This window comes from Sphaeramia orbicularis, chromosome 21 (genome assembly GCF_902148855.1).
Source record: "Sphaeramia orbicularis chromosome 21, fSphaOr1.1, whole genome shotgun sequence".
Lineage (NCBI taxonomy): Eukaryota > Metazoa > Chordata > Actinopteri > Kurtiformes > Apogonidae > Sphaeramia > Sphaeramia orbicularis.
The window spans coordinates 56,720,932-56,748,510 of record NC_043977.1 but is presented as its reverse complement, the minus strand read 5'-3'; the positions used below and the strand labels follow the sequence as shown (position 1 = coordinate 56,748,510).

The 27,579-nt window shown below is 38.5% G+C and overlaps 1 protein-coding gene across 2 annotated transcripts in view; it reads left to right on the top strand.

Annotated features, from left to right (window-relative positions):
- The window catches only part of tbc1d8 (TBC1 domain family member 8), an 81,516-nt gene that overhangs the window by 35,754 nt on the left and 18,183 nt on the right, over positions 1-27,579 (top strand). For both annotated transcript variants that reach the window (XM_030125682.1, XM_030125683.1), the window contains exons 6-11: positions 2,685-2,892; positions 5,022-5,219; positions 8,845-8,994; positions 14,265-14,415; positions 22,413-22,627; positions 27,221-27,338. In XM_030125682.1, the coding sequence (XP_029981542.1) occupies positions 2,685-2,892; positions 5,022-5,219; positions 8,845-8,994; positions 14,265-14,415; positions 22,413-22,627; positions 27,221-27,338 (1,040 nt within the window). The remainder of the gene's footprint in view (positions 1-2,684; positions 2,893-5,021; positions 5,220-8,844; positions 8,995-14,264; positions 14,416-22,412; positions 22,628-27,220; positions 27,339-27,579) is intronic.

Genomic DNA, 27,579 nt, shown 5'->3' with positions numbered 1-27,579 from the left:
TAGACTGACTCATCTCCTCAGGGTGAAACTTATAGTTAATGAAGGCAGTGCAGCCCACAGGCCTAAAGCCTAACCCTAACCCTAACCCTAACCCTGAGCACAGTGTGGACAAGAACTAGAGGAATGCATTTGGACTGGAAGGAAAAGGGTCTTTTCACTCAAATGGGGCGGTATGAACTGCACTAATCACAGAAAATCTGATCCGATCTACTTATTTTAACTTAAAATAAAATTTTAAACCAGCAAATTTTGCTTTTATTTGTAGCGGAGGGTTTTTTTCTTTTTTTTATTTTTTTCTTGTTCTTGTGCTGCTTCTTCTTCTTCCACAGCTTCAGTTCAGGACTGTGACAAGTTCACACTGACCACATTAAAAAAAAAAACCTAAAACAACTGGCTCTCCCCTGTATGACTCACCTGCTGGGCTGCGTTCCACATAACCCACAGTCTCACCACGGTGACCAGGGTTCAATTCCCCACCCAAGGCTTTTGCTGAATGTCATCATCTCTCTCTCCCCATCTTACTTTTCTCTCTGTCTACTATGCACTTTCTTTCTTTAACTGCCAATAAAAGCAAAAATGCAAAAAAAAAAAAAAATCCGTAAAAAGATCTGTGGAATAAAGCAGATTTGAGGTCTAATGCCGACGGTGTGGACATCCCCCAACACTGACGCCCTTACAGACACAGAAAACAGCCTGATGCACAAACAGACATCACATTCATGTATTATATCAGTGCACTGATAAGCCTGTTTATTTAATGATGCAAATGCCAGATGGAGCAACTGGTGGTAGAGAAGTGAGACGACCAGACAAGGCCAGCATTGTTAAAGCCAGACAGAAAAAAAAAGTGTAAACTAGAAAAGCACTCAGACAGGCAGATCAGTGCCTCGGATTTGGATGAAAATTTCAGGAAATGTTGATACTGGCACAAGGAACAAATGATTAAAATTTGGTGTTGATCGGGGGGGGGGGGGGGGCACTGATCTGCCTCGGCAGAGGTCAGCGCTGTCTTTTCTAGAAAAGCACTCAGAGAGCACAGACCTCCGCCAAGGCAGATCAGTGCCCCATCATCTCCCCATTATCATCTTCTGCTCACGTTTGACTACGCAACTTCTGTTTTCTGTGATTTTTTTTTTTTTAACAACTTTATTTATCATTTTTCCACAACATTTACATCATTAAGGCATTTCTTACACAATTTGTGAACTTGTCCCCACCCCACCCCCCATCCAGGTGGCATCCCCACAAATACATCCATACAAATACACATGTTTCAAATGGACAAACAGAACACCACAAGAAAAAAAAAAAAAAAAAGAAAAAGAAATATACAAGCCCCCCCCTCAAAAAAAACAAAACAAAACAAAAAAACTCAAACCAATCTGTGTTGATCATTCTGGTCATATGACCAACATTCTGGACCTCTGGCATAAGAAAAAGAAGTCCCAGCAGTCAGACTGTGGGCATTGACAAGCCTAGGATGGCAGTAAAGGAGTGAGGAAGAAAGAAGAAGAACATTTTAAATCCTCACTCCTGTCCTTTGACTTCAAGCCAGAACAATGAACAAAAAAATTGGCCTAAACCAAATTAGAATGAACTCATCTGACAGCATTAACATTGCATTACCAAAATGTGTGTAAAAAATGGACACAAAGTACATTCCTGGTGGTGTTACCATGGTAACAGTTAACAGTCAACTTACATGATGATAATTACATACCAACAATGGTAAAAACAAGAAACTACAAAACCACAAGTGGTAAAGAACAGTAATAATTAGGAGAGAAGTTTTCGGCGTCCGGCTTTTCTTAAACCTGTTGTCTATCTGCTGAGCTAATCACTACACACACACAAACAGGGGCGGAAGAATAGGAGTTAGAATAAAACGGCATTAACGGGAGATGGGAAAAAAAAAAGTTTCGGCGTTATTTAATGAATGCGTTAGCGCAGTAGTAACGCGTTAACTTGTCCAGCCCTAAAAAATACATTAAATAAAAACAAGGACTCAGGCAGAAAGCAGGCTCTTGATAGGAGTTCTGAACTGTGACCAGGTTCTGTCACTTTTCTCCTCCAACCCGTGGACTGTATGCCTAATTTTTTCCAGGTCCAATCCCAACATCACCTCTCTAATCCAGTGAACATAGGCAGGAGGGTTCTTCCCCTTCCAGTTCAGTCAGATCAGACGGCGGGCATGCAACGATGCAAAGGCAGTTGCATTTTTGTGGAGATGAGACAAGTTTAGATCATCACTAACTACACCGAAGGTACCTGTCCAAGGGTCAGGCTGCAGTGTTTTACCAGGTATCGCTGAAAGTGATTGGAAGATTGAAGACCAGAAAACATCCAAAGATGGACATGACCAAAACATGTGTCCAAAAGAAACAGGGGGATATTGACATCTAGGACAGTTTGGTGCTACATTCTGTTTTCTGTGATTTTAATTGTTTTTACACATACACAGACGTAAAAGAATGAAATGAATCAGATTAACCTGGATACACACAGGAGGACAGTGGAGTACTGGGGAGAAATCCAGGTGTGTTAATCTGAGTTATTATAACCAGATTACTGCTGTTAATATACTGTTTACATGGTCATTTGAATATTCTGATAACTCCAGAAAACAGGTAATGATCAGAGTATTGCTGCCGTACATGTAATCAGACTCCCTGTTTTCTCCCCAGAATCCTTGAGGAGCAGGCTCTGAGGGAGTACGTTCTGGCTCTGTTTCGGCTCCCGCGTGGCGAAAGTCTCCACGAGGTGGCTTCCTGTTCGGTGTGGACGCCCCACGCTCGCTCCCACACAGCCGGGACTCTTTACACCACTGACAACTATCTGTGTTTCTGCAGCAGAGAGGAAGGCCACTGCATCCTCATCATCCCACTGTCTGAGGTAAGACAGCCCCCGCCTGCTTCACAGCCTGGGATGAAAACGCACCCATTCAGCCGAGGCAGTGGGGTGGACTCTGACACTGGTGTGGACACTGAAGAGCTCCAAGGCAGCACTGCTGAAAGTTGACATTTTTTTGCATTTGAAATCATAATTTCACATCATGTCGAGCTGATCAAACAAGCAAACAATCATAGTCAGAAAAAATATTCAGTAGCTGACATGTTTACAATGAATATGTGAATATTTAAAGACAAAACAAGAATTTAATGCATTCTGCAAAGTTATTCTAATGATGAACATATGCATTAATATTGAATCTCACCTATGTATTTACAGCCTCTGCTCCTCCTCCTCCTCCTCCTTCTTCTCCTCCTCCTCCTCCTCTCTACTCTCTGTCCACTCACATAAATACGTTGATTCATGACATATGAACACATTCTGGATCCACTGTTCATACAGTTTGATGGTACAGTTTTTGTCTGAACAAAAAGGCTTTTAGTTTCAATTATTACATGTAATTTATTCCCAAAAATATGGATAAAATCATAACTAGAATCACATTTACAATCTCAGGTTTTATTGTATTTTCCCCACAAATTTTCTTTGTGTGTTTTTTATTTAAACAGTTGCTCTTCCATAGAAATGCATGAAAATAATAAGTAAAGTAACTTTTAAAAACTGTATCTGTTTGGCATTAGATAATGTCTTCTGTTATTACCTCCATCAGGAGGTATTGTGATCGCTTTGCTTTGTGTGTTTGTGTGTTTGTCTGTTTGTCTGTCTGTGTGTAAGATAACTCAAAAAGTTATGGATGGATTTGGTTGAAAATTTCAGGAAATGTTGATACTGGCACAAGGAAGAAATGATTACATTTTGGTGGTGATCTGGGGGGGGGGGTCTGCGCTCTCCGAGTGCTTTTCTTGTTCAGTATCTGTGTGGAGCCTCTACAGTTCTAGACCCTTAAACTAACTTACACTCTGACTCCTATAGAAGTGCCTTCTGTCCAGTTTTCTTTTCTTTGACATCCTTTACATCCTAATTACCAAGCACACACACACGGGCATGCGCGCACACGCTAACAAACACATGTCCAAATGTACATGTAAGTGACTCCACTGATATTCAAATCCGTCTGTCTGATGTGACTCAGACAGAACAAACACAAACATGTTGAAAACTTCCGTTAGCGCTCCAACTAACAGGTTCCTTTTACAAGTAGATGGAGTGACAGCGGGGACGGCCAATCACATGTATGTTAGCAAAACCAAAGAGCCAATTGGAGAGAGACATTTACGTTAGAGGTGGGACTTCTAGCACAGCCCGACTGTTAACCCTTTGTGTGTCAGAATCATTGTCTAAACACCACAGACAGTGGTTGGACTGGTAGGGACTACACAGTAGTGGATGGATATTGGTACGGACGGGTCCCTAGTGTCCCTACGCAATTCTACGCCCCTGGATTCAACCATGTGTCTCCACAAAAATAATGAATAATGTTTTCTCTTTGTCATATTTTATGCTCTTGCTTTGTGGTTTTAGTACTAGTTCCAACCACAGATAGAGAAACAGAAGTCAAAGAAAATACTGTGCATACATTTTAAGTCCAGAATCTCTACAGTTGTTTATAAAGAAAGTGCTTTTAAATGACTCCAAAGGTGGCAAATATCAGAGGTAAACCAGGACAACCTTTGTGCACAGGACATTTTACATCAGAGACTTTGAACTAAGTATCTACAATGGAGCTTTTGTTTTATTTCTCTGCAGAGACAGGAAGAGAACGTTCTAAACAGAACTTCAAGCTTTGTTTAGCTTTGTTCCAGTCTTTCATATTTACTGGTTTTCCTTTGTCACTGGACTAAATTACCGCCAGAAGTTTATGTTTATGCATTTGAAGGAAGAAGTAGAAGTTGGCCAAGGGATAATATAAACTAAATGAATCAGTGCAGTAAAAGCAGATTTAATAAATAATTGTGTGTGCATTTACTCCATTACAAAACCATAGATGACTTTGGTGTAACATTATCCAGACCAGAGGTTCAAGAGAGACCCCAGGGTTCAAAGCGTGAGAAAAAAGTAGCGGCTTATAGTCCGAAAAATATGATATTTACTGTATTGCCTCTTTTTTTCAGGTTTTGTCCATAGAAAAAGCCGAGAGCACCAGTGTTCTTCCTAATCCGGTCATAGTGAGTGTTCGGAGTAAAAAGGCCTTCCAGCTGATCGAGCTGCAGGACAGAGACGAGCTGGTGGAGAGCCTCAACTCCAGACTCCGAGCTCTGCAGTGGAAACGCTCCATGTTCCGCAGCAAGAAACACGGCAAGAGGAGTATGGTACGAAGGATCACGCTTCTTGTTTAAGTAGTTAAATTAGTTTTTATTTTTATGCAGACACAGATACACAAGGTTCCCATCCACAATCAAAGCAGGAAAGTTTATTGTCTCAGTTGTTCAGGTTCTGGGTATCCCAGATTTACTGTTTGTTTGTTTGTTTATCAGTTAATTAATTAATTTATTTATTACATGTAAAGAAACAAAATAAAAAAAAACCAAATAATTAAATAAAACAAAAATAAACATTTAAATGAACAGAATCTATCTTCAAGCAGATACAATCTGAATTTAGCAAAAGGAGTAGGAAGAAGTCTAAACTGATTTAATCCAACCCCTCAGTGTTTTTACTCCTTTATCACTAACTTAATACAAGAATCAAACAATACAATGTTCCTAATGTTAGCATCGAACCACAACAAATCCATAATGCAGTAACTGAATTCTACACAACAGTATGTTCATGTCAGTACAGTCACACAAACAGACTCAACAATTTAACCATTTTCTTCAATAATTGCAGCAGGTTTATCAGTACAACATCATCCATAAACAAACAGAACTCATTGTCATTATTAAATACTGGACCTCTCAACAATCAATTCTTTATATCTTTTTTTTAAACTGAATTATGTTTGATATTTGTTTTATCTCCACACACAGTTTGTTCCACAGTTTTCCTCCACAGATGGTGATACAGAAACTTTTTAACCTAGTGCGTACTTTGTGAATCTTTAAATGTAATTTTCCCCTTAAATCATCGCCTCCCTCTCTTTCACAAAACATTTCTTGAATATTGCCGGCAGTCAGTTATTCTTTGCTTTATACATTATTTGAATAGTTTTGAACTCCACAAGGTCAAAGATTTTAAAAGTTTTAGATTGTAAAAATAGTGGATTTGTGTGTTCATGAAAAACACATTGTGAACAGTTCTTCTTGCTCTTTTTTGCAGTAGAAAAAGTCTTTGTAATGAACTTGCATATGTATTTCCCCATTCCTCCAAACAGTAACTTACATAAGGTAAGATCAATGAATTCTACAGAATCTGAAGTGATTTTTGATCTAAGATCCCCTTTGCTCTGGCCAGGACTCAGATGCTTCTGGATAGTTTGTTTTGTACATGTTTTATGTGAGGTTTCTGCATGACTTCACACAAAAATGTACCAAATGCAATGGAACAAACTCCCCTTATACCAACGGTAGGCACCCTAGGGCTCCCAGGCCACATTTGGATTTTGGCTTTTTTCAAGTGGCTCCTTGTAGATGTGTCAAAAAAATTTTTATTTTTTTTTTGTTTTGTTTTGTTTTGGTTTTTTTTTACACATTTTGTTATTGTTGCAACTATAAAATCATTTTGATGTTTTGCAGTGGTAAAAATGTGGACTGCACTCCAAATGAATCAAAAACAGAAGTAGTAGTACTGAAGGTATATGTCTGTATTCTTCATTACAGAGGAATCCTTGATTTGATTTGATTTAGTGATTTATTCCGACATGCAATGAAATTGAACACATATGCGAACAAGCAAAACATGCAGAATAATACAAATATCAACAATCATGGCAATCTTAAACAGAAGAACAGCACAATAGTTCCATTTACATTTACCTGAAAAGGGGCGGGAAGAAGTGCAATTTACTTAATCCCACCCCCTTTCCCTAAAATATTATTAATAATATATATGTCCCTCTTCCTTTTACGTTACTCTTATATATTTTTATATCTATTCACACACACACACACACACACACACACTCATCCATATACACATACATACGTTTATATGTACGGATGTATGTATACAGTGGTCCCTCATTTATTGCGCGGGTTACGTTCTAAAAATAACCCACAATAGGCGAAATCCACAAAGTAGTCAGCTTTATTTTTTACAGTTATTATATATGTTTTAAGGCTGTAAAAGCCCTCACCACACACTTTATACAGCATGTCCAGAGGTCCAACTTTTTGTGCGATGGTTAGCATCTTCCTCTGCCTTTTGGGTTCGACTGCAGGTGCCTTTGTCGGTGCAGAACGTTTCGTCGACATTGTGGGTTTTGTCGGGGAAAAAACTTGCAAACATACAGCACTTCAGAGTCACACTGTTAACGATCAAACATTTATGTAAATTTTGCGAGCCGAATGCATTCTGGACTGCACAGAAGACACGGCACGGAGGAGATTGGTTGACAGTGGTCTACAGTCCCTTAGCCAATCAGGACGCAGAACACAATGCGTATTCATACACTGTTTAAAAAAAAGCATGCAAAATTGCACAAAAAAAATCCGTGAAACAGCGAGGCAGCGAAAGGTGAACCACATTATAGTGAGGGACAACTGTATAAGGATGAAGGAGTGTGTGTGTCCTTCACGTACCGGTCGCTTTTTGCAGCAAAACAATAATGACAAATGTCACTGTTTTCTTTAATACAGTTCTGTAATTTCCTTTGTAGTTCTGTAAATGCACAGAAACTCTGATTTATTCATGACACTTTCTGTACCAACTAATCCTAAAGAGCTTCTTACATAGTCACTACTTTAATTTATTTTTTTAATTTTCATTTATTTAACCTTTATTTACTCAGGCAAGCAATTAAGAACAGATTCTTATTTACAAATGCAGCCTGATTAAAGAGCAATGGCTCCTGGAGGGGTGGGGGGGCTACAAATAAAAACCAGGTTATACAAAATATAGAAACAAACAGTTAATAAATAAGTACTTTGAGGTAGAACATAAGGATATGTTTTGGCTCCAAGGTTATTATCGTTAACGAAAACTAACAAAATGACGAAAACTAGAAATGTAAAAATATTTTCGTTAACTGAAACAAATAAAAACTATAATTAAAAGAAAAAAATGGTAACTAACTGAAACTGTATTGTGTGTTTACAAAACTAAAACAGATAAAAATTATGGATAAAATTATCTTTGTTTTCGTCTTTGTCAACGTTGAATTGATACGAAATCGATTTATTTCACTTTTAGCTAGTGGCACCATACAACACTTGTCGGTCCGTCACTTGTGTTCACTTGTGGTTTCCAGTCGTCTTCTGGTCCCCACTCTACCTGGAAACATGGAGACTAAAGCAGCAGAGTCCTGTCTGGGATTGATTTGAATAGGAGCACAGAGAAGAAGAGAAAAGAGACAACTAAACTAAAATTAATACTAAAACTAAGCATTTAGAAAAAAATGAAAACTAATAAAAACTATCAAACCTGCTCTAAAAATGAATTAAAACGAACTGAATTAGAGAAAAAAAAAGTAAAAACTAAATAAAACTAAACTAGAATGAAAAATCCAATACTGTTCTAACCTTGTTTGGCTCCGGACAGTTTTTTTTTTCGTTTCTGTCCAAAAATGACTCTTAATAGCAAACGTAGCCGACCCATACCAACACCATCCAAGTCTGTCAGTAAGAAATACAATAAGGAGTTGGCCTTTAAAGCCTCTGACACTTTTACCGTCATCTTTCTGTTTCACCAAGACTCTGACCCTCACAGTGAAACATTTAGCAGGTTTTATGTTCAGCCTCAAACGCAGACTACCACTGACTGTGTGGTTCAAACAGTTCAACACTGCTCTGACACAAAGACAGTTTAGTTTAACATGGTCTTTTCCTTTTACCACAGTCCTCCCCCACTCCCTACTACACCTTCTACTATGACACCGGTGTCTCCGATGAAGAGGAGATAGAGGAGCATGTTCTACGCAACACCGTCAACAGTGAGGCTCTGATGACCGCCTTCCACCAAACCCAACCAGGAACAAATGGAAGCAAGGTCAGTGGGAAAAGTCAGAGGTCAAACCCAAATTTGACTGAATGAACGGATGACAGTTGAGAATGTTTAGAACTGGTTTTTAAGTAACGTTAAGTATTCTAGCTCAGGTCTGTGGCTTCATAAAGAGGAAGCAGAAGTCGATGAGCTTCCACAGTCCCTCAGGCAGTTTGTCACTTGTTTTTTTTCATTCATCTGCCCACAGTGGCCCAGTACCTCCAAACAATCCATGTCTTTGTGTGTTTTTTTTGGGAGGAAATTTTGCTGAAATATAACACTTTGTCATTTGCAGCTTATCAAGAGAACAGTGGAAATGTTATCTGGTAAGAAATGTTGCTTTTGAAATTTTTAGGGGATTTTTTTTTCAGTGCAGCAACTGAGTAGTGTTTTCTTCACAGAGGGAGAACATTTGTTTTCATTCATTTGCTCTTAATGCCTAAGACCAGTGTCGTACCGTATGTCCCAAAAAAAAATTACAGTCAGACTTTCTGCATTGATAACTTTCAAAAGAATTAAACAATCTAAATACTATTTCAGGGTGTGAAGCTATAACTTGTTTCCTACATCTTGCAGAAAATCCCATTTAATCTGGTTCAGGGGTCACAGAGAAATGTGCATCTTTGTAAAGCATGTCATGGGTTCGTTTCTTCCAAGTTTGGTACTTGGATGCTCTTGGCGTCCATATGAAGGAAAATACTTTGCTCACAACTGACAGGGCAAATAACAAATGAATTCAAATTCTGTGCATAACATTATATCAGTGGTCTGTACTCGTGTGAGGTTTTGTTGTTACCTCCGCCAGGAGGTATTATGATCACTTTGCTTTGTGTGTTTGTTTGTTTGTTTGTTTGTTTGTTTGTTAGCAGCTTTACAGGAAAACTCTTCCACCCATCTTTCCCAGATCTTTCCCACAGATAGGCCTAGGCCCTGGGACCAACCCATTCCATTTTGGTCCCAGTAGGCCAAAGTTCAAGGTCACAGCAAGGTCACAACATCTACAATTTTCCATCTGTCATCATCGAGCAGTTTTCCAAAATTCATTAAAAAAAATTCAAAATGACTCCGATTAGCCTCCAACTGGATCCACCTGTAGCTTAGAACAATCTCTTGTATGTGGAACTAAATTGTCTGTGGACGTTTACATTGAACACTGAAAATCCCATTTCCCACACATTTAAAATTAGAACTCAACTAATATTGATGTGAATTGAATCTAATTGGACAGACACATGACTGGGACCAGATTCAGCTGTTTCTGTGTATGGAACAACCTGGAAACTGTTGGATTTAAACAGACAGAGTGGATCCACACATGCACAGCGTTCAGGGTGAAGGAGGAGGTTTGAGTTCTGAACACTTGTTAAAAGATGTATTGATCTGTCAGTTACCATTTTGCATTTGTTCCCTAAGAAGCTTACATCTGTTGACAAGCATTTCACTTTGATTCTTTCCTCTCCAATTCTCAAACTGCAAATTAGTTATGGTTGGTCAGCAACTAACTCCTGCTCAGAGAGCATTCATTGTGTTAAAGTACACTGAAACAAACCCTAATGTTGACAAGAAAAGGGAGGAGTTTAGACAAAGGTTTGATCAGGACGCCCTGAAGAAAGAAGAAACAAACCCATGACATACTTTACAAAGATCCACAGTTCTCTGTGACCCCTGAACCACATTAAATGGGGTTTTCTGTAAGATGTAGGGAAAGTTATAGATTCATACCCTGAAAGAGCATTTAGATCAGGGATGTTAAACTCATTTTAGTTCAGGGGCCATTTTCAGCTAAATTTGATCTGAAGTGGGCCGGACCAGAAAAATAACCTATGAATAATGACAACTCCAAATTTTTGTCTTTGTTTTAGTGTAAAAAAAACCCCATTAAATTATGAAAATACTTACTTTTACAAACTATCCAAAAAAAATAAAAAAAACCCCTGAAAAACCTGAAATCTAAATTAAAAAACGTAAGAAAATTTAGTGCAATTTTAACAATATTCTGCCTCCACTTCTCCTTTGTCCATGTGCATTATGGATCAGATCTACAAAGACACTAAACACTGAGGAACGGGAAGAAAAGAGTTCAAACTGGACTGAATTTTCTTTAGACAGTTCAGGTTGTTCATATTTGTTCAGGTTATTCACATTTTATTGTTTCAGGATCGTTTGTAAATGTAAATATTTTCATGATTTAATGTTATTTTTTGCACTAAAACAAAGAAAAAAAATTAAGTTGTTAATTCTAGATTTTTTTGGCTTAATTCAAGATTTTTTGCTAAATTTGAGATTTTTTTTGGCCTAATTGAAGATTTTTTTTTTTTGGCTTAATTCAAGATTTTTTCCTTAATTCAAGCTAAAATTTTTTTTGCTTAATTCAATAAAAGACTGTGGAATTTTTGCACTTGGCAAAAACATCCCAGGGGCCGAACTGAACCCTTTGGCAGGACGCATTTGGCCCCCGGGACTCATGTTTGACACCCCTGATTTAGATTGTTTAAATATTTGGAAAGATATCAATGTGGAAAATCCTATTGGAATTTTTTTTTTTTGGGACATATAATATAAAGTACTGGAAAATCACACTTGAGTAGAAGTACAGGTACGCTACTATATATCCTTTATTTAACCAGGTGAAAAAGCTTCATTGAGATTGCAGATCTCTTTTCCAGGAGTGACCTGGCCAAGAAAAGCAGCATAACACATAGTTTCTGACAAGACATAATCAACACATAATGCAGTGTGCATAATGCAGAGTGCACCTGACTATAAGACGTACCTGAATATAAGCCGCACCCACCAAATTTTAAAAGAAAAAACTCTTTGTACATATATAGACCACACCTAACTGTACGCCGCAGGTGTCCACGTTGTCACATGAGATATTTCCACAGACAGATGGTGAACAGGCAGATTATTTAAATATTTATTTCCATCCCTTAACTGCTTGTTTCCAAACAGTGCCTGGAACACGGCAGTAAAACGGCAGGAACAGGCTGGTTCAAAAACCCAGAGAAGTCATTGATTAGAGCTGCAACCGATTAATCGACTCAAAGTGATCCAAAAAAATCATTCAACCACAATTCTCCTGAATCTTCAGCTTAGTTTCCTTCATTTCTCTGCTGTTAAACATTGGTTCCACTGTTGTGTTTCACACGGACGCTTATTGTGACGCACAAAGAAGCTTCAATTCAGGAAAACTGCAACAGAATATTTCCCTTCAGTCAATTCGAGTCAATTAATCGAATTTGAATTTCTGCATTCGCTTCAAGCACCTAATGGATTAATTGGTTGCAGTTCAATCTGTCTCTTCGTCTTCCTTCTGCTCATTAAACCTCTGCAGTCGTCTTCTTCAGTGTTGGAGTTGAACAGCCTCAGCTCCGTCACACTCCTTCTCCGTCTCTCTTCTGTTGTCTCTCATTGTCTCTTTCATGCTGCAGCTCTGTTTCCTTCTTTACAGACACATCCATTGGTTTGAACTTAAAGCTGCATCAGATGCACTTGTTCGTGCGTTTTCCATGATGAGGGTTTATGCAAAATGATTAAAGTTCATCTTAAAACTTCTCCTCTTCATCACCTCTTCCACCTGTCTGTCTCAATTTTGCGCTTCCTGCCAGAGCGCCCCCTGGAGGACGTAAACCCGTAAAAATCTATACTTGAGCTGCATCGCTGTATAAGCCACAGGGTTCAAAGCGAGAGAAAAAAGTAGCGGCTTATAGTCCAGAAAATACAGTACAAAACAATCATTTGTGCAAGTTTAAAAACAGTTACATTGACCAAGCTCACTGATTTCACACTCCTTTAAAATAGCTTTAAATTCACCTGAAGTAACAAGTTCAGACAGACGTAGGTTGTTGTGCAGGACATTCTGTGCAGAGGGGGCAGCATGTTGAAATGCAGTCTGACCCAACTGTGTTCTGGCTCTAGGAACCACCATCAGTATATTTTTTTACAAAAGCAGAGCATTCTGTCGTGAACTACCTGTTACTACATGACTACTTAAGTTAAAATCTTTAAATATCTAGTATTTACCAAAAAAATTACTTTGGTAGAAGTTCAAGTCACCAACTGAAACACTACTCAAGTTAAAGTCTTTAAATATCGAGTATTTAAGTTTATCAAGTGATCTGCAATTAAATGTACTCAAGTAATGAAAGCCTGTTACGCCCCGGCCTAGGGGTTCACCAGGGCGAACATAACATGCTCACTTTGTCCCCTCCCAGCTCCCAAGCACACAAGTCAGTCACAAACTAAAATTCACAATGTTTATTTTTTTTTAAATCAACCAAAGGAGGTTAGGGGAGGGCATGGCTAAAACAACAAACAAAATGATCTTCTTTACAGTTTAAACTAACTTACCCAGCCAAAAATAAATGCACTAAATAAAATACTGTAAACTGACCTAAACTTCCTAACCAAAAAACAGGAGAAAACGGGAAAACAGAAGAGCCGGCCTCCCCTACCAGAAAAAGGTTCAATTTACAAAAAACTATTTACAACTGTATACAATCAACTCATCACACGAGCACATGAAGACTGACGGTCACACACAGAACACAGGGTGGGGAGCTGGCAGGAGGCAAGAGAGAGGACGAACAGAAGCTCCAGGGCCGTTTTTAAAGGGGCCGGGCAATCATACTCCACCAATCAGCAACCTGCAACACAAACAGACACAAAAGGGCACAACACACCTACAGGACGGGGGAGAACACACACACTAACCAGAAAACATATATACATATAAATAGACAAATTATGACCCAGGGTTATAACAAAGCCAAAGTACAAGTAAATGTGAATAACAACCAAAGGCACCAAAGGAATTGAGAGTATGACGCTGCTGCTCACATCAACAGGTTGCCGACAGGTTGAGTGTGGACCTTTGTTTGCGCTTGTTCATTACACGATTAGACCCAACGACACATGAGCTTCCTGACTTTATTGCAGTCACAGGTAATCTCACTGGTGAAAACACCACATTTCCTTTAATTTATTTTTTGTAACAATATTGTGTATCGACGTAGGACTATGAAACTGAGTTCGGAAATGTGGTGAAGTAAAAGTGAAAGTAAACGGAATAAAAACTACTCAGTAAAAGTACAAATTCTCTCAAAACATACTTGAGTACAGTAGTGAAGTATTATTACTTTGTTACTATACAACATTGCTTATGACTGAATTTAATGGGAAACATAAATGTATCAGACAAAATCAGTGTCATCTGTAAGTAATAAATGGATAAAATCCTGAATACTTAGTGTTTATATGTGACTGTGTGTCAGAGCATGGAGCAGGTGAAGGAACGGCTCTGGGACGATCACTTCGCCGAGTTCGGACGGGGCGTGCACATGTTCCGCACCGAGAAGATCCAGAGGCTTGTTGCCATGGGGATACCAGAGTCACTACGGGGCGAGCTGTGGATGACGCTTTCTGGTGAGTAAGAAAGAAAAACCGGAACATTTAACTGAAACTGGATGAAGAATACGAGCATCCTCATCTCTCCAAAGACCTGGAACTGATTTAGGTTTGAAAAAAAAAAGGCTAAATGTATTTCAGCGGCAGAAGGTGCCAGGCCTTTATTTGACGGAGGTTTGCATTAGAGCAGTGGTTGCCAACCTTTTTTTGTCTACTGACCCCATTTAACATCACAAAGTTCTGGTGACCCCAGACATTCAAAACGGAGACTTTTTTTTGGTCATTAAAACTAATTTGTTTTTGATCATGAAATCGTTTGCTATACTATGTTGCAAAAAAATGTTAATTTTAGAGGACATTTAGTCTATATAATGTATATAACACTGGGTTACAAAAAAATATTTTTTGCAAGTTGTCTAGGTTTTTTCAGCTGAATTCGGACCATTTTGCACCGCTAAATCCAAAAATGACATCTGTTTTTCTCAATCAGGTCAGGGTTTTTTGCTAATTTGATTTTGAAAAATTTGATCTTCTCACAAATTATAATAATTAATACCAAAATCAGATTGGTAAGCACACTTTATGAAACTTGTGACTTGATTCCTGTTAGGTATAATGGTGTATTCACCGCAGATGGAGCAGAATACGTCAGGATTATTTTTGCAACATCTTCTCGTCGAAGCCATTTCATTCACCTGGAATATTAAAAAAAACATTCATCATAAATTGGCAAAAGTAAAATCTTCAGAACTCGTTTATTGCAAGAAATATGAAAGAATTTTGTATCATATGATGTGAAAAGGCCCATAAACGTAAGCAAAAATGTTCAAAAGCCAATATGTAGCATAGTTCAGAAAGTTGACCTGATTGAGCAAAATTAATGTGATTTCAAAAAACTGAAACAATACATTTGTTGTTGACCAGTGTTATTATGGACGGAGGCAGAAAAGCTGAAAAGTCTGACAGAGAAAGTCAACATCTCCATCCTATAGATGTCCTCTATAACCTCTATCCAGTCCTCCATTTTTGGTGCATCCTTTTTTAGCCACTTCCTAGTGATGGCTTTTTTACCTGCCACCAACAATATTCTGAATAGATATTTATCCAGTGAACGTGTTCTCCCCTGGTTCTCTTTTCCCAAGTATATAGATTCAAATGTGAATGGAAATTGGACTTTGAAAATTGTCTCCATGCTTTTCTTCAGTGCCTGCCAAAAAGGCACAATATAAGGGCAGTCCCAGAATATATGAAAATGATCGGCTTTACTTTCACCATATAGTCTCCAGCATCTTATAAATGTTAATTTTAGACACATTTAGTCTGTATAATGTCTATTATTGTGGACAGAGGCAGTAAATCCAGGTGTAGATTACTGCACAAAGGGAGAATGGGATTTTCCTTGGTCAGGATCTGTCCAGTCAGTCCAGCTGTGATTTACAAGGAGGACAATTAATACTGAACAAACAAGAACTGAAACTATGAATGATGAAAGAGCTGCAGCATCTGAAACTGACCACAATGAACATTTGACACAGAAACAGAACCACAGAGCTGCAGTTTCACACACAGTTTGTCATGTCTGTTATGGATTGGGATTGTCTCTGTCAACTCACCATAGATTTTCTTTTTGTAAGTTTTGATTTTTATTTTTATCAATTACTAGAAATTTCAGGCGACCCCATTTGAATTCCAGCCGACCCCATATGGGGTCCCGACCCCAAGGTTGAAAAACACTGCATTAGAGCCACCCTTTTATTTCTAATTTTCTTTTGTTTTATTAGTAGAAACGGTCACATTCGGTAGGAAACCTCTTTTTGATTCACTCCCATCAGGCCTGTGGTGTTCCAGTGGACAGAATCTATTCATGTCTTAATAATTTCACGGTGTGTCTCTTTCTGTTGGGCTCAGAAGTTTCTGCAAATGACAGTTTCGTTGAAAAAGTAAGACACACACCTGCAGTGACTGAGATTGGACAACAGCGCTTCAGATCAGTGATCCACAGCAATACACTGTTGAAAATTCCTGCATTATACCATTAAATGTGTTAAACTCATAGAAGTCTACATTGAGCATAACTGGCAGCACATTATAGGACAGGCACCAGAAGTTTGTCCATGTTATTTTTATACTGGTGAGTTATTAAGAACCACCATTTATTTGTTCATGTCAGCCTCAACACAGGCTATTTTTAGAGACCTGGTTTGTAATTGACTCTAGGTTTTTATTTGAGGAAATACAGCATGCTTAATATTGTCACATTATTAACATTTTTGAGTGTTTTTCTGTCTTTTCTCTTATTTTGAATATATATTTCAGGCATCATCCTGACATTTGTTTAATCATCAGCATCTTGGGGATTATTTAGTGCTGTCACCAGGGTTCGTACGGGTGCTTGAAATCCTTGAAAATGCTTGAATTTCAATGTTGTGTTTTCAAGGTCTGGAAAGTGCTTGAATTTTAGTTTAAGTGCTTGAAAGTGCTTGCAATTCTAACTCTGTGATTTATTTATTTATTTATTTTTAATATGAACTCTGCCAGCTTAGATTGTAAGCAAAAACTACTTAGAGAGAGGTGATACATTCTGAAAAATAAAACTTTATGTCAAAAAAGAAAATTAGCGGGTGCTCTCAGGTCGACTCCAGGTACGTTTTTACCTTGGTCTTTGGTTCGGTGCAAGTGTGCCTGAAGAACGTCAAGTGGCTTCCCTTTTTTTTTGGGTCAAACTCCTTTCATTTCTAAACTTTTTGCTACTATGAAACATAATTTTGGTTGTTTATGGCATAATACAATGTACATCATTGTGATAAAAAAATAATCGTGAGTAAATGTATTCCATTCCTGTTAAGGTGCTGTGCTGGAAAAATGTGAAAGTTACCCTTAAAAGTGCTTGAAAAGTGCTTGAATTTGACCTTGAAAAATGGGTACGAACCCTGCATCACACACAAAATGGGAAAATAGCTCAAAACAAATGTCAGTTTCACCTAGAATTGCCCAGACCAGTGGTTCTAAAACCTGGAACACTGGGTTGTACTACATCAGAAATGATTTACAGAGGGGTCTTAAAAGTCTTGAATTTGCAAATCGGCATTTAATACCTTAAAAAAGTCTTTAAAAGGTATTAAATTTGATATGGTAGGTCTTTAGTTATGTAGCTGTAAACTTGTTGGCTGGATTGTGTTTAAATGTGTCAGTTCGACCCGTTCCAACCCAACAATTTATATTGAAATTAGGAACCAGTTCTCGCTAACTTTGTAGCCCCTAATGAGAAATGACTTGGAATGGTGGGAATCAAGGCGTTGGAGTAAATCAGTACATTTTCCTAAATTCCAGGACTGACTAATTTTTGCCAGTATTGCCGTGAAATAGGCTTTGAAATTATGCATTAAATTATGTTCTAAGTCAGGGGTTTCAAACATGCGTCCCCCCGAAGGTTCCAATCCGACCCCTGGGATGAATTTACAAAGTGTAAAAATTCCACAGTCCAGGCTGTGGAACTCATTTTAGTGTGGGTTCCACATCCAGACCAATCTGATCTACAGTCAAATAATAACAGCAGAAGAACCCACACAAAAGAATGACTGCAGATTTACTTGATGATTTGATGTGAAAAAAATGATATTACATTATGTCTATAAATAATGACAACTTCAATTTTTTGTCTTTGTTTTAGTGCAAAAAATAACATTAAATTATGAAAATATTTACATTTACAAACTATCCTGTAACGATAAAATGTGAATAACCTGAACAAATCTGAACAACCTGAAATCTCTAAAGAAAATTAAGCACAATTTCAACAGTTTTCTACCTGTTTGTAAGTATTTAGTGTCTTTGTCGTTCTGATCCATTATGCACATGCAGAAATGAGAAGTTGAAAGCATAATAGTGTTAAAATTGCACTTATTTTTCTTAAGAAATTTCAGTTTTTTCAGGTTATTCACATCTTTTTTGTTTGGATAGTTTATAAAAGTAAGTATTTTCATAATTTAATTGGGTTTTTTTTTTACACTAAAACAAAGACAAAAATGTGCAGTTGTCATTATTTCTAGGTTTTTCTGTTCTTATTTTACTGGTTCAGTCCACTGCAGATCAAATCAGACTGAATGTGGAACCTGAAAGAAACTGAGTTTGAGAGCCCTGACATGTACACAGGACACTGAAGGGCCACAGGAGCAAGATCTGAGATGAAGCAACAAATAATCACCCTCATAACAAAGCCAACAGACTTTTTGTCAAACACTGATGCATTTTTTCTCCTTTTTGAACACTTGTCACTACGAGAATAAAGTTGTAAAATATCAACATAAAACCCGTAATTTTATGAGAATAATGTCAAATACAAAAACAGTCATAATATTTCGAGAATAAAGCCATAATATTATGAGAATAAAGTCGCAGTTTAAAAAAAAAAAAAATCATTTCACAAAAATAATGTCGTACTTCATGAGATTAAAGTTGTCATTTTTTGAAAATAAAGCCATAATATTACAAGAACTATGTTGTCATTTAAAAACAGGTGGAAAACATATAATTTACATAAAGTCGTACGCAGTTGTTGCATTCTGGAGAACTTGGAACATTTTGTGAGGTCACACTTTCATTTGGGGTTTATGCATGGCGAAATACTGAGCCTATTAGCCCCGCCCATCAAATTCTGAGCCTATTAGCCCCGCCCAACAAATACTGAGCCTATTAGCCCCGCCCACCAAATACTGAGCCTATTAGCCCCACCCACCATCGACACAGTGTCATTAGGCTCAGAGTTCCGCTGTAACCACAAACTCTGTCATCAACAAGGTTTAAGGCTTACAAGTTTTAAATTATGACTTTTTATCGCACTTTTGCAAATTTCTTTTCAAAATACTACGACTTTAATCTCATCAAAGTTCAACATTATTTTCATTAAATTATGAATTGTTTTTTTTTTTACTGTGACTTTATTCACACAGACCCACGCTGGGCTTTGAAGGGCAGAAAACAGAGGAAAATGTGGACTGTAACCTAAAACAGAGAGAAAAACAGAGTTGAACTGTTGACTTTCATTTCACCACCTGCTCATGTCTGTTCTTAGCAGATGAAGAACTGACTATCAGACAGATGGAAGTGTGACAAACAGCGCTCATGCTTCACATCCGTATGTCACACCAGCAGCTCCTGTATGTACTGTAGTGTGGGCTTCATACACCCCAACAAACCCCACCCGCCTTTCTTTGGGTTTGGTGTCACTTCCTCTGTTTCAGTCTCACTTCCCCACATCAGAGCTGCAGCCGTCTGACATGAGCGAACAAAATGGTACCTGTGGCAGAACTGAAACGTGACCAGGACTGAAAAAGAGTTTGAATGTTCAGCAATTCAACGTCTTAGAGCAGGGCTGTCAAACATGCATCCTGGGGCCAAATGTGCCCCCCCCCCCGCCAAGAGGTTCCAGTCCAACCCCTGGGATGAATTTACAAAGTGTAAAAATTCCACAGTCCAGGCTGTGGAACTCATTTTAGTGTGGGTTCCACATCCAGACCAATCTGATCTACAGTCAAATAAGAACAGCAGAAGAACCCACACAAAAGAACAACTGCAGATTTACTACTGGGTTTGATGGGGAAAAAATAGTATTATATTATGCCTATAAATAATGACACCTTCAAATATTTGTCTTTGTTTTAGTGCAAAAAATAACATTAAATTATGAAAATATTTACATTTACAAACTATCCTGTAACAATAAATTGTGAATAACCTGAACAAATATGAACAACCTGAAATGTCTAAAGAAAATTCAGCACAATTTGAACTCTTTTCTGCCTGTTACTCAGTGTTTAGTGTCAAGTGTAAAAATTCCAGTTTTGAATTGAATTAAGCAAAAACAAATTTAGCTTGAATTATGGAAAAAATCTTGAATTAAGCAAAAAAAAAAAAAAAATCTTCATTTAAGTAAAAAAAAAAAAAAATCTTGAATTAAACCAAAAAAAAATCTTCAATTAAGTAAAAAAAAAAAATCCTCAATTAAGCCCAAAAAATCTAGAATTAACAACTTCAATTTCTTTCTTTGTTTTAGTGCAAAAAAATAACATTAAGTGATGAAAATATTTACATTTACAAACTATCCTGTAACAATAAAATGTGAATAACCTGAACAAAAATTAAGCACAATTTTAACGGTTTTCTTCCTGTTCCTCAGTGTTTAGTGTCTTTGTAGATCTGATCCAGAATGCACATGTAGAAATGATAAGTTGAGGCAGAATATTGTTAAAATTGTACTTATTTTTCTTAAGAAATTTAATTTTTTCAGGTTATTCACATCTTTTTTGTTTGGATAGTTTATAAAAGTAAGTATTTTCATAGTTTAATGGGATTTTTTTGCCCTAAAACAAAGACAAAAATTGTCAGTTGTCATTATTTCCGGGTTATTCTGTTCTTATTTCACTGCTCCGGCCCACTGCAGATCAAATCAGGCTGAATGTGGAACCTGAAAGAAACTGAGTTTGAGAGCCCTGTCTTAGAGTAAAATGGATGATCTTTCAAATCCTATTTTGTACCACTATTGTACTACATATTTGTCTCTATTTAAATTTTAACTGTTAAATTTTGTCGTTTTTCAAGAAATATCAAGCGATGATACTACAAATAATGAAGGAATTACTGCAATAATTATTCGGTGTTTAAATGAGTGTTCTGCTTGAATGATTACCTGCTGTAGCTGTATTTTTGGAATTTCCATCAAGGTCATGCATTTGTTTGACCCCACTTCAGTGACATTTTTACATCATTATCAGAAATGAAACACCACGAAAGCTGTGACAGTTACAGCTAAGTCGTTTTATGAAAGTAGTACTACTGGGGCCTGGCCAAGGGAAGGTGAACATCTAGACCACAGGTGTCAAACACGCGGCCCAGCAGCCAAATCCGGCTCGCCAAAGGGTCCAGTCCAACCCCTGGGATGAGTTTGTGAAATGTAAAATTTACACTGAAGATATTATCAATCAAGGATGTTCAATCTAAAGTGGGTCAGATCAGTAAAATACTATCATAATAACCTATAAATAAGGAAAAAAAGCTAATTATTTTCTTTTTGTTTTAGTGTCAAAAAACCCCATTAAACTATGAAAATACTTACTTTTATAATCTATCCAAACAAAAAAGATGTGAATAACCTGAAAAAACTGAAATTTCGTAAGAAAAATAAGTACAATTTTAACAATATTCTGCCTCAACCAAAAATTTCATATCACGGTTATTATGACCAAAATTATCACAGTTATTATTAATTGAAATTGTGCCCAAAATTTTCAAAAAGTACTAATACACACACTGAAATAATTTAACCAAGGTGTATTTAAAAAAAAACAATAAAAATAAAATAATTGGTTCAATGTCCCTTCTGTTGCAGAAACATTCCAATATTAACCCTTAGTGGTCTGAGTCTATTTTGTCCGTTTTTCAGTCTTTTTGATTTGGCCTTTATATACTATAGAAACAAATGTTTACTATACCCATGTTTGGGATCTGTTTTTTCAGCACAACTTCATCTGTATCATCTGTCTATTATTTTTTTAACTTTAATCTACTATATCAACACAAAAGGACAAAAAAACACAAAAAATTTAAAATCCAATTTGAAAAATGTATATAATTTATTGCATAAATAACACACAGATGCTTAACGAACCTTTTCACAGACTTCAGAAGTGAATATTGGTTCCAAATATTAGGTATAGAAAATCAAAATTGTAATAAATTAAAACTATACTCAGATATTTGACATAAAAGCAGATCTGTACATAGGGTTTTTTACCCTGAAAGTGCAGTAATCAAACAGTTATCATGAGAATTAGAATTTAAACGGTAATACTAACCGCCTGCAATTTTACAGCGGTTTATCGTTATACCGGTAATCGTTACATCCCTAATATTAACACAATATAACAGATGAGTTTGGACGGGTTGGGAATACGGGCCTTTGACAGTGTTGAACACATAACCTGCTGGTTTCCCTTCTGTGCGCTGGTGTTTTTATTCAGACGCGTCCTCAGAGCTGGAGTCCCATGAGGGTTATTACTCCAGCATGGTGCAGAAGTCCATGGGCCACAACAACCTGGCAACAGAGGAGATTGAGCGGGACCTTCACCGCTCACTGCCCGACCATCCGGCCTTTCAGAACCCCACCGGCATCGCTGCGCTCAGGCGCGTCCTGACCGCCTACGCCCACCGCAACCCCAAGATCGGATACTGTCAGGTAGGAAGTCGACCAATGACGATGTAACGAGAAAAGCACTCAGAGAGCGCAGACCTCCGCCAAGAGAGATCTGCCCCCCTTCCTTCATTGTGTTCATTATTTTCTTCATTTTTTTCATTGTGTTTTTATATTTTCTTCATTTTTTTTCATTGTGTTCATTATTTTCTTCATTTTTTTCATTGTGTTTTTATATTTTCTTCATTTTTTTTCATTTTGTTCATTATTTTCTTCATTTTTCCTCATTTAGTTTTTTATATTTTCGTTATTTTTGTACATTTTGTTTATTTTCTTCATTTTTCCTCATTTTGCTTTTTATATTTTCTTTATTTTTGTACATTTTGTTTATTGTTTTCTTCATTTTTCTTCATTTTGTTTTATATTCAATTTTGTTCATTTTGTTTTTAATATTTTCTTCATTTTTCATTTTCTTCATTGTCTTCGTTTTTCTTCATTGTGTTTTTATTTTCATTTTTCTTAATTTTGTTCAAAATTTTTATATTTTCTTCATTTTTGTGCATTTTGTTCATTATTTTCTTCATTTGCGTTCTTTTTTGTATTTTGTCATTTTTGTGCGTTTTGTTCATTATTTTCTTCATTTGTGTTCATTTAAGTTTTATATTTTCGTCATTTTTGTGCCTTTTGTTCATTATTTCCTTCATTTGTGTTCATTTTATTTTTGTATTTTCGTCATTTTTGTCCATTTTGTTCATTATTTCCTTCATTTGTGTTCATTTTATTTTTATATTTTCTTCATTTTTGTGCATTTTGTTCATTATTTCCTTCATTTGTGTTCATTTTATTTTTGTATTTTTGTCATTTTTGTGCATTTTGTTCATTTTTTCTTTCGTTTGTGTTCATTCTGATGCTGTGAGTCCACTCCTCCTTCTGATTAGACCAAACCCCCCCCATCACCACCAAAATTTAATCATTTCTTCCTTGTGCCAGTATCAACATTTCCTGAAAATTTCATGAAAATCCGTCCATAATTTTTTTAGTTATCTTGCTAACAAACAAATAAACAAACAAACACGCTCGCACACAAAGCAAAGCGATCACAATACCTCCTGGCAGAAGTGATAATGAGAGTGAGAGATGTTACAGAAGTGCCGACAGAAGCAACTGGAGCTGTAAATAATAGAGGGTCTGCACGTTAGCGCTAGCAGAAGTCACTGTGGTGAGAGATGATGTGAGATGAGTGACAGCGTTGGCTTCAATCCTGTCTAAACTGAAGAACAAAATTGAATCAAAAATGGGGCAGAGCTGTTGTGAGATTGATTGTATTTTCAGGTTCTTACAGCAGTGGGAGCTATCGTTTACAGACACCCAAAGACAAAGAAAAGAGAAGGAGATGGATCCACAAATCCAGGAAACCAAACCTAGATCTGTGGATCCTGTTTGGTGTCAGCTAACATTCATTTCTGCTGTATTTTTGGGTCCAAGTCAGACCTGAAATGACCTATTGTTTTGGCTGACGGTCCTTCTTAGTGCAGCTCTTGGTTTCATGATCAGATCTTTCCTGGTTTTTGTCTCATTTTGTGATTGTGAACCTTGTGCTCCTACATGATTAGTAAACGAACTGAAACTGAGGCCAACCTAGTTTTACAAATACGGGGGAACTGGAGAATAAAGCTACGACGGAGTATTAGGACCACAGAAGAAAAGAAAAACACTGGGCACTACGAGTATAAAGTCATAAAATATCGATAAAACCTGTAATTTTATGAGAATAAAGTCGAATACAAAAGAATCACAATGTTATGAGAATAAAGTCGTAGTTATAAAAAAAACTAATAATTTGACAAAAATGTCATTAGTTGTCATATTCTGACAATAAAGCCATTATATTACCAGAATAATGTGTTAATTTAAACCAGGTGGTGTAAATCTGCTAATTTCCCAGAATGCAGTGGTGCCCTGCTGGTCCACAGCAGTAGTATCTGTGTTGGATAAAGGACTGGATCTGAACTAGACTCAGTAAATCTGCTCAGTCCCAGTAGATCATGCATATATTCACTGGGGTCAGTCCACGCTCTGACCTTTGGATCAGGTGGTTCTGGGCCCTGGTTTTGGACCCTTTGGATCAGCTGGTTCTGGGCCCTAGTTTTGGAGCCTTTGGATCAGCTGGTTCTGGGCCCTAGTTTTGGAGCCTTTGGATCAGCTGGTTCTGGGCCCTAGTTTTGGAGCCTTTGGATCAGCTGGTTCTGGTCCTAGTTTTGGACCCTGGTTGTCAGTCCTGATGAAATGTATATTAGTTTCAGGTCCAAATAGCGCTGATCCCCTCCCCCCTGGATCAGGTCTGGATCCTCCATGTGTGTCCACATGTCAGTGTTCATGGACCACTTGTTCTTTGGTAGCTCGTACAGATCCGTGTCCAGTCCAACTGTCCTTCATTTAATTTCAGATTTCCCATGTTCCTTTGCTCTGGCTGTGTTTACTGCTATACTCCGTCATGTTGAACAGGTTGGTTTAAGACACTCAGTCTGACTGAGAGGGGCGTGGCCTGGGGGGGGGGGGGGGGGATGTATGTGCATTGAGGTTTTGCACATACGTCACATGATCACATGCTTTTCTGTTTACGACCCCATATTGGTAGGCAGGCTTTCCTTGGATCGTACAGCATGTCAAAGGATGGACCTGCTAAACTCCTGTGTTCCGTTTATTCCTTCTCTTTCACCAGTATCAGTTCTGCAGACAGACCACTGGGGTCCACTGGTGTCAGCGCTGGTTCTGTTCTGCCCACCACTGTTTATAGTTATTACCACGGTTAGCCTAGCTTCTCAGTACAGTTAGCCTAGCTTCTCAGTATAGTTAGCCTAGCTTCTCAGTACAGTTAGCCTAGCTTCTCAGTGCAGTTAGCCTAGCTTCTCAGTATAGTTAGCCTAGCTTCTCAGTACAGTTAGCCTAGCTTCTCAGTACAGTTAGCCTAGCTTCTCAGTATAGTTAGCCTAGCTTCTCAGTACAGTTAGCCTAGCTTCTCAGTACAGTTAGCCTGCGTGCCTGTAGCCTTAGCGGTGTGTAAAAACAGAATAGTCCTCATGTGGTCCGGTGCTGCAGACCCTTTAAACCTCCAGGAGGACTTCCCCTGGACCATCACCTACAGACACAGTGGTTGTGGATCTACCTGCTCCCTTTGAGTTTCCTCAGCTGGGTGAGGCAGATGGAAGTGGGCGGAGCTACGGCGGGCGACACCACTGAGTTCATCTGGAGCTGGAGACAATACTGCCCCCCCGTCTGTGCCGGTCTGCTTTAACTATGGGACAGCCTTCCACATGAGGTCCAGTCACATGATGAAGATGGGAGGGGCTTTAGGACACAGACAGTTGATGGAGCGTTTACAGTGAACATCTGGGCTGGTTCACCAGTTCAGAGCCTGCAGGTGTACGGCTGATGTGAGCCGGCTGGAGCTGGGAACACTGGTTTTACCTCCGAGATACGCACGCATCACTGTTGTTCGTAAACATGTAAACTCATCTGTGGTGCCTGTATCACAAGCAGACAGACTCACAAAGAACAAAACACGCAAACATGAGTCTGAAGAAAAACAGGATATAAAGCAACAGTTGTGACTTTCTGGATCCAGATAGTGTGCCGACCAATATGGAGGTGTAAACAACAGTCACATGACCAGTGATGTCAGCTGCAAGTCCTCAGTAACCTCTAACATAACCTCTGACATCCACCTGGGTTTTTTTTAATGTCTTCCCCTCTTCTCTTCTCTCTCCTCTTCTCTTCTCTTTCTCTCCTCTCCTCTCCTCTTCTCTTTTCTCTCCTCTCCTCCCCTCTTCTCTTCTCTCCTCTTCTCTTTTCTCTCCTCTCCTCCCCTCTCCTCTCCTCTCCTCTCCTCTTCTCTCCTCTCCTCTTCTCTTCTCTTCTCTTCTCTTCTCTTCTCTTCTCTTCTCTTCTCTTCTCTTTTCTCTCCTCTCCTCTCCTCTTCTCTTCTCTCCTCTCCTCTCCTCTTCTCTTCTCTTTTCTCTCCTCCCCTCCCCTCTCCCCTCCACTCCTCTCCTCTCCTCTCCTCCCCTCTTCTCTTCTCTTTTCTCTCCTCTCCTCCCTCTCCTCTCCTCTCCTCTCCTCTCCTCTCCTCTCCTCCCCTCCCTCCCCTCTCCTCTCCTCTCCGCTCCTCCCCTCTTCTCTTCTCTTTTCCTCTCCTCTCTCCCCTCCCCTCTTCTCTTCTCTTTTCTCTCCTCTCCTCTCCTCTCCTCTCCTCTCCTCCCCTCTCCTCTTCTCTTTTCTCTCCTCTCCTCTCCTCTCCTCTCCTCCCCTCTTCTCTTCTCTTTTCTCTCCTCTCCTCTCCTCTCCTCCCTCTCCTCTTCTCTTTTCTCTCCTCTCCTCTCCTCCCTCCTCCTCTTCTCTTCTCTTCTCTTTTCTTTTCTCTCCTCTCCTCCCCTCTCCTCTTCTCTTTTCTCTCCTCTCCTCTCCTCTCCTCCCCTCTCCTCTTCTCTTTTCTCTCCTCTCCTCTCCTCCCCTCTCCTCTTCTCTTCTCTTCTCTTTTCTCTCCTCTCCTCCCCTCTCCTCTTCTCTTTTCTCTCCTCTCCTCTCCTCCCCTCTTCTCTTCTCTTTTCTCTCCTCTCCTCTCCTCTTCTCTTCCTCCAGTCTATGAACATCCTGGCGTCAGTGCTGCTGCTCTACGCTAAAGAGGAGGAAGCCTTCTGGCTGCTCGTGGCCGTTTGTGAGAGGATGCTGCCTGACTACTTCAACCGCAGGGTGATAGGTGAGAGGTCGAAGGTCAAAAAACAGAAGACTAAACCGAACTAAAGCGAAGCAGATCCAGTCAGTTGTTCTTGTTTTGTCGAAGCTGCTGCCTCTCAGACTCCAAACAACCCAAACGGCTTATTTTTGTCCTCTGACACAGACCAGTTTCCTGTGTTTGTGAACCTGTTTATTTATGTCAGCGAAGGTGCGTTTGAAACAATTTCCTCTTCCTTTTATTTTCCCTTGAAAAACAGATGTCT